The 15,311-nt window shown below is 46.5% G+C and overlaps 1 protein-coding gene across 6 annotated transcripts in view; it reads left to right on the forward strand.

Moving 5' to 3' along the window:
• Positions 1-9,217: 9,217 nt before the first annotated feature.
• Positions 9,218-15,311, forward strand: part of CFAP45 (cilia and flagella associated protein 45) — a 24,428-nt gene continuing 18,334 nt past the window's right edge. For 3 of the 6 annotated variants that reach the window (XM_025040518.1, XM_025040521.1, XM_015597838.2), the window contains exons 1-2: positions 9,218-9,274; positions 14,353-14,478. In XM_025040518.1, coding sequence (XP_024896286.1) covers positions 9,272-9,274; positions 14,353-14,478 — 129 coding nt within the window. In that variant the 5' untranslated portion in view covers positions 9,218-9,271. Of the gene's footprint in view, positions 9,275-10,518; positions 10,589-14,087; positions 14,226-14,352; positions 14,479-15,311 lie in introns of those variants that run through there. The other 3 variants (XM_025040520.1, XM_025040522.1, XM_025040524.1) reach the window with 2 other exon arrangements.

Below are 15,311 nucleotides of genomic sequence, written 5' to 3' on the forward strand. Positions count from 1 at the left end.
TCTGTCACCACCTGATAACCAATATATTTTACTTATTTATGTTCTGTTTCCACCCACAGTATGTATTCTGTAAGGGCAGGATTGAGTTGGTTTTGTTGATGTAGAGTAGTGCCTGACATATTGCAAGTGATGAATAAATATTTGTCGAATGAATGAATGAACGAATGAATATCACACAACTCTCATGTTCCTGAATCCCCTGGGCTGGCTGGGCAGTGTGTCACCAGCCCAGGGTCTCAGCAACCCATTTACCATTGACTTTGTCTGTCAGTTTCCAATGCTTTTCCACTATTCATTTCCGAAAGGGAAAAACTCAAGAAGCCAGTGCTCTTGGAGATACAGCCAGACGAATGGAGGTTGGGAAGTGGATGGAGAGGAAGGTGTTGCTCTGGGCAAACTGAAGGTGCATTGAGGGGGAAAATGGGAGGAGGGCAAAAGGAAAAGAGAGGAGTCAACTTTGGTTCATTTATTCCTTGCCTTCAGCCTTGAAGTGGAAAATCACTGTGGAGGCGGAGAGAAAGTAGGCTTGGCCTTTCATGGCCAATGGAAAAGAGAGTTGGAGGAGAGGAAGGTGGGTGAGGGAGAAGCGGAAGGCTTCAGACACTCTATTTAGTTTGGCTCACCTGTGGGGAAAAAGCATAGGTCTGTGCAGGCATGTGAGTGTGCGTCTAGGTGTGTAGGACTAGGGCTCAGGGGGTGCAGGTGGAAGAGAGAGTCTATGACTGTGGAGGCTGTCTGTGAGCATGTGTTTACTGAGGACTGGGGATTATGGGTGCAGAAAGGTGTGTGTCCTGTGTGTAGGTGGGTGAATAAGCATCTGTGTGCTTGCACATGGCTCTGTGGAGAACAATATGTCCCATTCCTGCCTCTACAGCTGAGGGAGGACTTTGAGAGCGTGGCAAACAGCCCAAGGAGTAGTGGAACTGGGAAAGGGCTGGGCGATAGGGCTCCAGGGAGGGAACAGTAAAGGGTCTGGGGTCAAATCTGTGGAAGAGTAGGCTAAAGAATAAATTAGTAATTGTCTCTTCACAAAGAAATGAATTTTGTCCCAGTGGTTATGGAGGTAGACAAAAATAAAATGCACTGAAGTTATATCCAGAGAAATTTAGGTTAGACAATGAAAAATGATCTTCTTGACTTGGAAGGCTATTAGCCTCTGGAATGTCTTAAAAATCAGGAGGAAGGTCTTCAATAATAGGGCCAGTCCCATCTTCTTGAAGTGGAAAATGGGCAATTCTGCCTGGGAATCCTCATACACACTCATTTCTTCATTTACATATTTGTCCATCCAACATTGGTTTTCTATCCTGTCAGACCTTATGAAGGATACAAAGATTATTAATCCATGGTCTCTTTGCTTAAAGAGTGCACAGTCTTGTAGGGATGAAACATGGATAGCAGCCATGATAACTCAGGAAGCCCGTGATGCGCATCTCCAGAGAAATGCAAATGGGCTCTTCTGGAGGACCACTCGCCAACCTCTCGGTCCTGGGTCATTTCCAGAGTAAAGTCTGGTGGTGATGTCATGGCAAGCTGAGGCCACTATTTCAGGGATTCTCTCCCCTGATCTGCCCAGGGGAGTGGGGCTGCAGGTTAGGGGGGATCCTCTGGAAAAAGGAGCTGTCACCTGCTCTGTGGTCAGAGGTCAAGTTACAGTGGGGGGCTATATGTTTCTTGCCTGGAGTGGTGAGGACCAGGGATTGGGTAGGGACAGATCAACATCACAGAGGTGAGATTGGGGGTGTCAGAGAAACATCTCAGACACCAGGGCTGTCACACCATTTCACTCACTGTTGGAGGGATTTGAATTTTGAATTGTGTTTCCATTCAAGAAACATGGCTCAATGTGGGGCTGAACCATGATGATGATGATGATGATGGTGTTCGTTACCACTTTTCTGCTAGTCATTGTACTAAGAGCCTTACCTGTATTTTTAATTTCATTAGAAGGCAATGCATCCCTGGGTGCTAGGGTATATAGCAGTCAACAAGGCAAATATAGTCTGTCTTCCTGCAAGGAGCTAGAGGAGTAAAGGGCCAATTATGACATAATGTGATACAGGTTGTGATAAGGGGATTATAGGTGCTGAGAACCCACAGGAGGGGCCTTAACACCGGAGGGGTGTCAGTGAAGATTTCTGGAAGATGGTGATGTCTGAACTGAGGATTTAAGGATACTTAGAAGCATGAAAGAGAGGCCAGTGGTGATGAGGAGAGTGTTCTAGGTACACAAGTGGCAAGTGCAGAGGCTGAAGACGAGAATGTGCGGCACTGAACTGTAGGATGTATGTGTCAGAGGAGTGCAGGGTAGGATGCTGAGAAATACAATGGAAAAGGGGAGTCAGGACCAGATCATCCAAGGAGCTTCAAAGTCAAATTGTGAACATTTCGTTAAGGGCACGGGGAGGCACTGAAGGATTTTAAGCAAGGGAACAAAGAGATTAGAGTTGTGCTCTATTTAGAAAGTTTCCTTAGGCCGCAGAGTAGAGAACGGCCTAGGGTTGGGAAAGACTACTGAGACAGGCAGCCTTGAGGAGGATACTGCAGTAGTTAAGGCTGAAGTGAGAGTGGCCTGGGTTAAGGAAGGGCCAGTGGGGGCGAAAAGAAGAGGATGAATTTCAAAATTGTTTAATTCTCTCTGGTTGACTGTACAGAGAGAAGGGGAAGAGAGACAGGCTTCTGGCTTTGTCGACTAAGCAAATGGTGTTGTCTGTCGCTGAAATAGGAAATCCAGGAGAAGGGGCTTGAGACCACCACAAGATATTATTCTCTCCCATTTTACAGATGAAGGAACTGAGGCTAAGAGAGCAGAAGTCTCTTGCAGAACCTGGCTAGTGGCTGCTCTGAGATTTAAACTTGTGACAAAACAAGTCCAAGCGAATTGTTTGCTCTATCATGAGGCTTCTCTGTGAGGTGGCTGACCCTGGGGAAGGGTTTGGCTAGCGGCCAGTCTGAACTGTGGTTATTCTATGGGTGGAGGCCAGGGCCACAGTGAGGAAGGGAGAGGTCAGGCCTGGGAAGAGGTGCAGGAAGTTCAGCTTTGCAGCAGCCACCCCTCCAAGGCAAACAAAGATATGGCCGCTTCAGAAGGAACTGATGGAGAAACCCTGAGGCCCAGTCCCTGGATCCTGCAACTTAAGCTTTCCCTCCTCAAGGCTCCCTGACCTTTCCAGAACCCCCTGACAGCCCAGCTACCATCACAACCACCAGGAGACTATCTGAGAGCAGCACTTTCAAGGCGGTTCCATAGGAAATTCCAGGGAGCCTTGTCACCTCTTGAGAAGGTTTTAGTATTTTTATATCCTTTGGAGAGAAGGAAGAAACTGAAACTTAGAGACTTTATGTGCCAGACCTAGGGTTCTTGAGAGCAGAAAGTGTACCATATGTGTATCTTCATAGGGCTCATGGTTCTCAGCACAGTAGTACCTGGCCTAGAAGGAGCTCAGTCAAAGGTCGTGGCTTTGAATTGGTTCTGCATATACCGGAATCCAGGTGGCTGGACTCTGGTCACTCATTGGAAGTTGAAAAGACCTAAAGTCAAGCACCTGTGTGAATGGGGCTAGCTGTAGATTCCAGCAGACCTGGGTGGTTGGGATACCCCGGGCACTGTCCTGTATCTTCCTCAACCCTGACACGAGTCTCAATTTTGTGAAACATATTCTGTTCTCTAAGTGATGTTCCCAGACTGGCGGCACTGAGATCACTGGGGTGCGGGTTAGAAATGCAGACTGAGTTAGTCCTACTAGGCTGAGAGTCTGGTGGAGGCTGTGGGGATGATGACTTGAGTTTGTATTTTAAACTGGCTTTCCTTGTAATTCTTAGGCACTGTCCTAGGAGATTTGGAGAGAAGTTTTCCAACACAAAAACTGAGGGCCTTGGCCTAATGCCTTGAATGGGAGTTGTCCCTACCCCCTACCCGCTACCCTTGCACTGTTTGGTGACTGTGGCTGGGTTGCCAGGGTAACCAGGCTGTGTAACTTCCTGGCTTTGGCAGTTTTCCCCTCCTTGGCCTTATCTCAGCATCCGCCACCCAGTCCAGGGCCTGTGCTGGTCACGTAGGCAGGGAAACTGGTGACAGGCAAGTGGAGGAGTGTCCAGGGCACCAGGGCAATGCCGGCTCAAGCACCTGGGGCAGGCAAGAGGGTGGGGTGATGTTTTGAAAGAGGTCAGAGAGGGAGGCCGCAGATTATTTAATGTCTTTCCCCTCTGCCTGGGGGATATCTATCTTCCCAGTAGAAATGCCGCCAGGTAGGGGATGAGGTTTGGGGAGAGGTGGAGGGGTGGTGGTGGGGGGTGTGACCAGAAAAGGAGCTCTCTCTGTCAGTTCTCTGGAGAGTCAGCTCCTCATTCATTGCCCCATGCCTTGGGTGGGAGTCGCTGCTATCAGAAGGTGATACTGCCCTTCTGGCATGTGTCCTCTGCTCTTTCCTTTCCTCTTTACTCTGCATCCAGGGTCTCCAGCCCCAGGCACCCCCAGTAGTCTCCACTTCTGCTCCCACCCTAACCATCTCCCAGCCCTCCCCCACTTCCCTGCCCTGACCCCTAGTGCCATTCCACTCACTTTGTCACTGATGCTCACAATCTTTCTCCTTGGTCTAGAATTTCTTCTTGTTCCTCAAACTCTCTCCATGCTCCTGTCCTGTGCCTCGTTTCTTAGGCTGTAGCTGGAAGGCCCTACAACTTTTAAGAATGAGAAAGAGTTTTGAAGAAAGAAGGAAGGCAGCAAATACTTTGAGTAAAATAATTTATGCATTTAAGTATTTATTTATGTTTTAAGCAGTCCTTTGTTTTAAAAAGACTTGAAGGCAGTTCCTAGAGTTCAAGTGTTCCAGAAAGAATGATTAGTGAAATAGCTTGTCAGGCACCCTTGCAACTGAGGATTTACAGTCTGATTCCTGTCGTGTTTATACTACAGTGAGGACAAAGACTCCCCTCACCGCCACCCAATATCTCCCTGCTCTGGAGAAAGGAAAAGAGAAGAAAACCACAAGGCACTGTGCAAATTGATTGTTGAGCCTCATCTCTTCACGGAGCCTCTCTTTTGGGTTGTCATCCCATCTCGCAGATAAGGAAACAAGGCCCAGGTGGGTAGGCAGGTTGCCCAAGTTTTTCAGCTATAGGTAGCTGAGCCAGTGTTCAGACCCTGCTGGTCTGGCTCCAGAATCAGTCACTGCTTTCCTTCCTCACTGTGTTGCTCCAGGGAGAACCGCTCATGGGGGACCTTTTTCCAGGCTGTTCTAGATGGAATTGTTGACTGTGAACCAGCCTAGAAGAAATAATAATTTACTGAGAACTGAGTGGGCATCCCAGAATTCCCTTCACTACTAAAATGGGAGCAGATGCTGCCAGGGCAAAGGAGGCAGGTCCAGAGGGAGGGAGTAGGCCTCAACCTCAGAGAACTCCCGGGATGTGTATAGCAAGGAGTTCGGAGAAAACATGAACAAAACAGACTATTATGAACAAAGAACTTCATGCACTTAACACAAAGACTTCTGTAGAAATGTGGCAGCCTCATCTCTTTTGCTCATTCTACACATGTAGCTCTGCTACCCTCATGCTACACCCAGCCTCAGCATCTCTGATCCCTGTGCTCAGGAGGGCAAGTTCCCAAATGCATTTAAAGGAGAGAAAGAGCGATTGAGGAGAGCCAGGACTCAGTCTTTCTTCTCACTCATCTTGGTCAGGATACATCCTCATTTTAACCAAATGGCTCCTCTGGGTCTTGTCTCCTAGGCTCCTCATGTTTAAATGTGCCTATTCATCACGGAGTCAAAATTCTTCTCTCTCTCTCACCTCAACCAGTGTTGGGGGCACCTCAGGAGGCCGGTAAAGTGGGACTTGCCTGACCGGTCCTGGGAAGGTTCCAAGGCTGGTTTGGGTGAGGGGGAACGTGGGACCCAGCCCAGCCTGGGGTTGATGGGTTCTGCTTCCAGTTCCTCTCCTGGCTCTGATTTCCTGGCCCTTGCCAGCAATTCCGAGACTTCTTGGGGAGTGGCGACCTACTAGAAAGGGTCAGGCAGCTGGAGGTGGGGTTAGGGTTGGGCTAAGGGCTAAGAATCAGGACTTGCCCTCTTCTCCAGGTTCGTAACCCTTCCTTCATTATTCTCACCTGTGGGGCAGTGAAAACGCTGAAAATGGGGACAGAGCAGAGGACAATGAAATGAGAGCTTGGGGATGGAGTAGAAGAAAGACCTCAAAGATGCCAGCAAGTAGAAATGAGAAGAAGAAAAGAAAGGGCTCAGGGGGAGAAGGTGGAAGAGGGCAGTGAGGGCAGGAACGGGCACCCGTTCCAGCCCCACTGGATATGGCTACGCTTTTGTGCCAAGTTTTGCTGAGAAGGGAAAAGCTACCGTCCTACTTATCAGGGGTGGAACTGAGTTTTGTGAGAGGTGAAGCTTATACAATTTTGGAAGCCCCGCTTAAGAAAAACAATATAAAATTATTAATATGAAATTAATTATAGAAGTAAACATTTATTTAGAATAATAAATCACAAATTATAAAAACTTAAAAATCTAACAAGTACTATAAATATCATAATATCTAGAAGAGTAGCATAGATTTGTATGAATCTGCTGCTTGAAACAACTTTCAAGTAATTCACTCTTACCTTTTTTGGCTGCTTATTCTTTGTCTTCCTAAATGACAATGATTTTAAAATATTACTTTTTATAGAGAAAATAGAAAAATAACTCAGTCTTTCTTCTGGCATGGATTGATCAACACATTTATTTTTGTGATAGATTAGAATGTTTCTTTCATTGCACAGTTTATTGTTGGTAAAATCGTATCAATTTTTATGATGTCGAATTTGGGAACATTTGCGCCAAATTTCTTATGTAAGTTGTAGGATTTCAAGACATTGTTCAGTAATTAGTCTTAAATGTTCTTTCCCTTGATGGCACTCATTAACCAGATTGTCACAAGTCCTCATTTTAGTGCACTCTCCATCAATGTCAATGTTTTATGTCGAATCAAGAATTTAATATTTTCTTAATGTGTTCATATGATTTTCTTCTCTGAGTTAATTAGATTATCAAACAATCCAAGTGCCTGTTTATTATATTTAAAACTTGTCTATTCTTTTTGCTGAATTACCTGTTTTGGTATAATCTTAAAATTTTTGTTACAATTTGCTTCTCGGTTTCAAAACAATTTCTACTGATTTCATGATTCGTTTTCATCACTTTTGTTTCATAAACCCATTAATTTTTTAAACTGAAATCATAATTGACATAACATTATATTATTTCAACATAATGATTTGATATTTGTATATATCGCAAAAATGATTACCACCCCAATAAATCTAGTTAACATCCATCACCATATGTAGTTATAATTTTTTTCCTTGTGGTGAGAACTTTTAAGATCTCTCTTAGTAACTTTCAAATATACAATACAATATCATTAACTACAATCACCTTGCTGTATATTACATCCTCAGGACTTATGTTGTAAATGAAAGTTTGTACTTTTTGATCACCTTCACCTATTTTGCCTCCTCCCCCAGCCCCACCACAATCACCAATTTGTTCTCTATATGTGAGTTCATTTTGTTTATTTTTTAGATTCCACATATGAGATCATAGTATTTGTCTATCTCTGTCTGATTTATTTTATTTAGCATAATGACCTTGAGGTCCATCCATGTTGGGCTACAGAGAAGAGGGGGTCATGACACCAAGGGAAGGAAGGGTGCCAGGGACAGAAAAGCCCTTCCTTTACTCCCAAGTCCCGAGGGTTGTGCTCCCCCTCTTCAGGCCTGCCCCTGTATAGTAGCTACTCTGGCCTCTTCTCTCTCTGATCCCACCTTCAACACTTTGTGCTCTCTCACCCCCAATCTCGTCCTTTTGAGGATCCCAAAGGAGATAAGGCTGGGAAGTCTGGAAAAGGAATGAAAAGATCCCTGGAGTGAGTCCTTTTAAAAGCAGGTGGAGGTTACCCCATCTTCCTTCCTCCATTCCCCTGGGGCTTGTAAACAGCTCTCAGTACCCCTAGCTCTGCAGCCAGTCCTCCTTCAGCCCGGAGTATGCCATAGGGCGCAGTGATTGGCTTTGAAACACAAAAGTCAAGCTGGAGTAAGCTTCAGAAAGTTCACCTATGAAGGTTTGGAGAGAGGTTTAGGAGTGGGAAAGCACCACTTCTTTTTGGCATAAGAATTTAGCCAATCAACACTGGAGTGAAAAATGTCCTTGGTCAGGTGGGAAAGCTTTGGTAAGAGTTGGGGCCAGTCGGCTGTGGGGTTCAGTTCAATTTTGTCTCTGCAGACTGGGAAGTTATAAGGGCTAAACCAAATTGGGAAAAATCATAAAACTCCTAAAAGCTCCTTGAGAACAGTACATACAAACTGGGAAGCATTATGGACATGGTTCCATGGTGTAGCAGTTGGCACGTCTGCTTTACATGCAGAGAGTCCTGGGTTTGTGCCCCAGTGCAGCCACAGTCCATGGTCTACGGCCATGCCACCCTGAACAAGCAGAGATGTCTGATTTGGGAAGCTAAGCAGGGTAGAACCTCGTTAGTACTTAGATAGGAGACCACTAGGAAGACTAGATGCTGTAGGTGTAAATAATAATAATAAATAAACAAATAAAAACAAACTGGGAAGCATTAAATTGTAGGCTCCCTAAAGAGGCTATTAAACTCTACCATTCTGAGATAGAGGTCTGAGGCCCACGTTTTAAGTGACTGTTCCTAAAACTACATACACATCCTCATGGCTGGAAGTTCTTTCTTTGGGTCTACCCAGACTCTCCTGTTTTGAAACTTGTTTCTTCTGATCCTGCTTGCTTCCCTGCAGACTAAACCCTCATCAGAGTTTGGCTTGGCACCTCACTCGGGCAACGGTAACCATAGTAACTTAAGTGGGGTGTCTAGGGAAAACCGGGACCCTGGGCCTGGCTCTTCAAAGGGCTGCAGCAGTTAAACGCCCCTGCCTTCGCCCCCTCTAGTTCCTTCAGGGTTCCGGTCTTGACCCAAGAGTTCAGCCAAAGCCAAAGCCGAAGCCGGGAGAGGGGCGCACCAGAGAGGACCAGTCTTTCAGAGACCCGGCTCCCGCTCCAGCGTCTGCCCGACTGGTCAGAACAGGGGGTTCGGGTTCCTGTGGCCACCAGCAAGCCGCCTCGGACAGCCCCAGCAGAGGGCAGAGGCGGGGCAGAGGGTGGGGCCTAGGCCGCGGCACACGGGCTCTCGGTTGCTATGGCAACACGTCAACACCCAGCGCCTCCCTGGCTGTGCGGACGGCGGAGGCAGTGGAGGCGCGGCTGAGATGGTGAGGTCCCGGGTGGTGGAGGAGGACCTTAGGTGGCGTCTCAAGGGGTCCTGAATGGGGTCGGATTTCTGAGCCAGGAAAGTGGGGAGCTGGGAGAGGGCAGAAGTTCGGTCAGGGTCTGGATGTCAGGAAGGCCCAGGAGTGGGGCAGACACCCCACTAGAAGACGCAAGGGAAGTCCTAAGGAACTTCCTCCTCCAAAAGAAGAATTAAGGGCGAGGTCGATAGGGATTGAAAGCATGGAGTGGTGCTGAGCCTGGAAGTTGGGGAGAAAGGGATGTCTCAGCCTTTTCCCCTTCTATCAGGCTGGGGCCAACATGGGCTGGGGACTGTAGGATGTGATGGGGAAAAAACCACTGGTGAGGAGGCCAGATACCAGGTTATAGATACTTGTTCTGCCACGAACTAGCAGAGTGACAACAAATAAATCACATAATATTCTTGAGCCTCAGTTTTCTTTTCTGTTGTTGGGGCTTGGGTCACTCTGTACTTACTCAGCAAACATTTGTAAATGATTGAATGAAGAGGGTACCAGGTTTGATAGTCCCTGGAGAGGGATTGGGACTGATCTGTCCAGCTTGGGGTCCCTGAGATTGCAAGCGTCAGGAAGGCTGGGAGGCATAGTACAGGGGACCTATGGACCCCAGTGAGGAGTGTGTTGGTCCCTGAGGGATAATGGAGAGGGGCAGAGGATAGATGTTGGAGCCTTGGGTTATTGGAAATAACCTTAGAATTTCTGGGGGCACAGCAGAAGGCAAAGGTGGCACCTTGGGTGCACTGGTGGACATACTTCATGCCCAGAGGTGACACTGCTTTTCCGGTTCAAATGCAGTCTCCCCAAGTAGAAATTTCAGAAGAGCTTTGTTAATTATAAACAAGTCTCCAGAAAAGAGCTGTTTTCCTCTTCTGAAGACTCCCTGTGGTGTTGCAATGGAGTCCCTTTCATTTAGGCACTTATTATGCATATTGTTCCAAGCTCTCCTCAGTGCCTTTCAGGTTCAGTGGTATACATCTGTCTGTGAGGGCCTAGCATCACACCTGGCATCTAAGGGCATACAGTAAGTGTTAGTTCTTTTTTTCTCCATTTTTAAAACTTTCATATTTCTAAGCCAAATTAATCAGTGAGTTGCACCTGGGCTAGACTTGTGGGCTTCTCTGCACCCAGATCAGGGATTCCCTGTCCAAGGACCACTCAGGGCAGAGGTTTGGCCTGCTGACTGAGCACTTCTGAAATCTCATGGACAGGACTGGGCATAAAGGCACCTTTGAGAAGCAGCGGGTCAAGTTAGTGATCTCTGCTCTTCTGGAAGACCAGGTGTGTGCAAGTGAGTGTGTGTACATGTGTGAGTGTGTGTGTGTGTCTGTATATTGTATGGTGCTACTTACTAGCTTTTTAGAGTGTTTGGGGGAGTGGGGAGAGTTGGTGGTTGGGGGAGATTCACAATTATGCAGACCTCTAGGACTCTTAAAAACAAGGAATAAACTATATCCTCAAGAAGGAGGGATGGACTTCGGTACTGACTAAGATGTCTTCAGATGGCATCCCACAGAAGGCCATCCTGGTTCCATGTGAGGAAAGAGGTGAACTGAGTGGATTACTTAGTGAAAGACAAGGCACCTGCTGCCTGGGCATCCCCACCTCAGTAACCAAAGCCTACAGTAAAAGGAAGCAGAATCAGGTCAAGAGCTTGAAGCCTGAATTTGCTAGCTTGCAGGGAACCTATATGCATAAGAGGAACTAGATCCAGGGTGGAGAGAACATCCAGAAAAGGACATGCCTTCATCTTTATTCAGTTAACAGATGTTACAGTTCTATCTGAACATCCTGGGTCCCGGGACAGAAAATGCTGCAGTTTTTAAAGGACTGGACTCTCCTGTGTTCAGAGTTGGGGCTTCAGGCCCACTGCTAGGTTTTGTTTTCAAATAGAAATAGTTTTTTTTGTTGTTGTTGTTGTTAATAAAGAGTTACCTACTCATTGCAGAAAATTATTTAATATAAGGAACATCTTAAGATGATACCACTCACCTGAAATTAAACATTTTTGTCAACATTCTTTTAGTAACATATTCTGGGAGCGTACCCTCATACAAACATTTTTATAGGGATACTTACATTTTTTTAAATAATCTGGTTTTGTTAAAACAATATGTTATGTTATCCTATGTCAGTGACTAAGTCAAAATCATCATCGGATTGACCAGCTAATCTAACTGTACTGGAGTTTCTCCCAGAACTCTGAGCAGTAGCCAAATTTTTGTGCTCCTGGGGTGGGCACAAAACGGGAAAGGGAGTTGGCTAGGTCTCCAAGATGAAAATATTAAAGCAGGGCTGGCATCTTTATCTGTCCCTAATCATCATCTTCTCTAATCCCTCTTGCCTTCTCAGTTATTAATACTAGTTTTTTGTTTTTTTTTTAATCAGGCTCTCTTCCTTTTCTTCAAGAGCTGCCTGCCCCCCACGCCCCACCCCCCAAGGACTAGACAGGCTTCCTTCTAGACACTGTTCAGCTTCTTGGGGACATTTATTTGGTCAGGCAAGAAATAAAACCAACTCTTAACCTCTTGACAGAACCTCTCTGCTACTGCCTTTGGCCCAGAGGGATCTAACTTTTCATTTCTGCTTGGTTCTTAATTTTTTTTCTAGCATTTTTACACATTGACCTCTCTAATCCTTCTTGTTAGTCTTGGCAAGATGGTTATTCTAACCCTGGTGGATGGCTGGTGGCTTCAAAGTCAGCATTCCCCATTGAGGTTTTCTCAGCCACCCAACCCCAGAGCTTAGTGCTTTTCTCTGCCCTGCCCAGTGTGGCTACTTTTCTGTGGTCATCTGTTTTCCTTCCTTTGTTCTGACTTCAAGGTGCAGGCAGTCGAGTATCTCTTGGATAATTTCCTCCTGACCTGGGTACCAAGGGTGTAGGAAAGAAGTGGTCTGGTGTCAGCCTTGAGGAACCCACAGTCTGATGGACACCTGAGCACATGGGGAAATCCTGCAGGAACCCTTGAAAAGAAACGGGAAAGCAAATGCAAAACAATAATAATGCTTTCCATCTGTACTCCAGCCCTTTCACATACATTATTTTCCACAGTGCAGGCTATACGTGATACAGAAAATGTGGAGTGGTGGAGTGATCTGGACTCGGGCAGGTGTATTCCAGAAAGGCTTCCATCTAATCTGGTCTGTAGCTCTTAAGAAGTTGTCTTGCTTGGTTTCATTCATTAATTCACCATCAAATGCCTACTGAGCTCCTATAATGTGTCAAGACGTCATCTTTTTCCTTAATTATGTACAGAGCTCATACCACCCCTCATGATCCAGTTCCTTCCACCTTCTCCAGTTATTCCCAGTGCTTACCCTCAGTCCCACCTATCGCAGTTTCTATTCATTTCCTCTTCTATTTTTGGTGTAAAGGGGAGCAGTTGCTAACCACTCACCATGAGTCTGTTATTAGGCATTCTTGGGGCTGCTATGTTTGCCTTTTAATAAATCCGAGCTTTTCTGCTTTGTTCTATTGGGCCTGACTGAGGCTGTGAAGGGTGGTTCCCTCCATAAGCCTGTTGCTGGCTGTGCCAGGCAGTAAGGGACAGGGCACACAGTAGTCAGTGGTCCTTGTATGGAACAGAGCCAGCTGGAGAATAATTGCTCAATTTAGTGTGAAACCTAATACAGGTGGAACAGGTGCTGCTCATGGCAGATGACAGAGAGCTTTCGAAACACACTGTCCAGTGTTTAGTGACTTGGCATTCACAGTGCATTTCTCTGTCTATCCTGTCCCCTTGACAGCTGCTGATTTCCAGGCTTGGGAGACCCAATGTATGTAGCCCATTCCCCCAGGACATCCCGGCTTAGAGAACTGTAGGAGTTGTGGGCTCCTGCAAAGTGAGAATTGTATTAAGCCTGAGGCTGTCCTGTAGTCTTCACAGAAATCGTCTTCTGGAGGCAGACTTCTCCTCTGGGGACTGAGCTGAAGCTGGATGAGCTTTGAGAATGAGGTTGTGTTAATCAGTGTTCCTGGTTATAAGCAGCAGAGTCAGAACTCAGTTCTGAGAGCTGAAAGCTCATGGACTTTACACCACGGCTGGGAAACTAGGCTTGGCAAATGGGAACAAAGGGAGGAGTTGCAGCCAGAACAAAGGCCAAAATCACAACCCAGCACTGGTCTGTTGAGGACCTTAATGCTGGCAGCTTTGGCTATGGAGTACTGCTACTGGTGTCCTTATCACTGGGTATGGCTGTGACTGCTGAATTTGCCAGAAAGAATTTCCTCGTTCTTCTTGCATCGCTAGTTTCCTGTTCCTTGTCAGGCTTGGGCGATCTGATTGGTTTGCTCAGGCTTGGAGGGAAAATATCTGGTGTCTTTAGCTTTGATGGTCAGAAATGAGCCTTGTCTTCCTCAACTCATTAGATGGAACTCTCCAAACATAGAAAGGCACTGGATGGTTAAAACTGATTGGTGCACACTACAGGGGTCCCAGGAGTGAAAGCCATATGGTGGATGCTATGCACTGGTTTGTCTGATTGTAGCTGGCAATTAGTCATGATTATTAGGCACCAACCCTGTGCCAAGCTTTTCTATCTTTAATGTCCTGTGGTCCCCACTGTAACCTTGTAAGATTGTGGAGATGTGAAGGAGGTCAAATAGTACTGTCATTTATGAAGGGGGCTTGGAACTTAGGCTAAGAAGACTGGAGGTAAAGAAAACATTATACACTTCTGGGTAGATAAGTCCAAGTCACCTCACAAGAATGTCCTTGTGGGAAATTGGGACTGGGCCAACAATGAGGTCATCCTCCCTCCTCATTTCTTTCTTCCATTCTTCCATATGGCATGATGACTTGGCCTTCTTCAACTCAGAGACTACAGAAATGCTCCTCACTGAGCTAGTGTGCCTGGTGCCTACCCAGAGAACCCTCTGCTTCTGTGGAGGTGTCCCTTACATTTCAGGTTTACTCAGGTGCTTTCCCTCAGTGCTTTTCGGCATGTACTCCGACCCACTGCGGCATGGGCGGGTGAAGTGTTTACCTTGCTAAGGGTGCAGATGGCACTCAGCACTCATGGCTCAATCTTTCTGCTTCTTGCAGCCGTTAAGCACAACTGGCGTCCTGAGCTCCTCTTCTACCACTTCCAACAGGTCGAGAAATAGGACTCGCTATCGGACCAAAGCTGTAAGCTCTGAGGTAGACGAGAGCCTCTTCGGAGGTATCAAGGTAACCCTCACCTAGTCCCTACAGGTAGCTGTCACCTGGAGGCAGTGACCTGGACTAGTGTTGCTTAGGACAAAGCTAGCATGGAACACATCACCCCCTCTCCCAGATAACTCTGTGACGAAGACAGAGGGGAATTCTGAAAACCCGCTGTAGAGCTCTGATATTTAGTGGGGCCCATGTAAACAGGACACCTGGCTTCCTCTACCCACACAAGCCTCACGTCTATACAGCATTGAAAATCTGTTGTAATGCCAGAGGAGAGGCTTGGCTGCAGAGAGCTTGATAGTTACTCAGTGAACACTCCATGATGAAAACATTCGAGGGCCACTGGACTAAACTTGCAGACTCAGAGCGACATATTTACTCCTCTGTCCAAGAACAACATCAAACACAAAGTCATCTTCCTTTCCTAGGTGCTCAACTAATACAACTTCTTAGCTATGGGAAATGGGCAGGTCTTTATTTGCAAATGTCGTCCTGACTAAGAGGTCGACAACTCCTTTAGTCTAAGAAGGAGAGCTGGAGAGTTACTTGGGAATAATCTTAGTACATGTTGAGTTAAGTAGGTGAAAGGGAAGAGAGGCAAGGCTAGAAAGAGAATGAGACATGGAGAGAAGGGCAGTGAGAGAGAGATTAAGAAAGAAAAGAGAAAGGGAAGAAATATACCAGTGGAGGCACGGATACTGGTGTGAATACCACGGGCAGTGGGTGGGTTGGGGAGAGAAGATGTGATATCTATTCCTGCTCCCCACTGTCCTCATTGTGAGTCAAAGGGACTTTCCAGAGAGTTCAAGACAGGCATCTTTCTGTATTTAGAAGACCCCCACCCCCCC

Source organism: Pteropus alecto, unplaced genomic scaffold (assembly GCF_000325575.1).
Source record: "Pteropus alecto unplaced genomic scaffold, ASM32557v1 scaffold359, whole genome shotgun sequence".
NCBI lineage: Eukaryota > Metazoa > Chordata > Mammalia > Chiroptera > Pteropodidae > Pteropus > Pteropus alecto.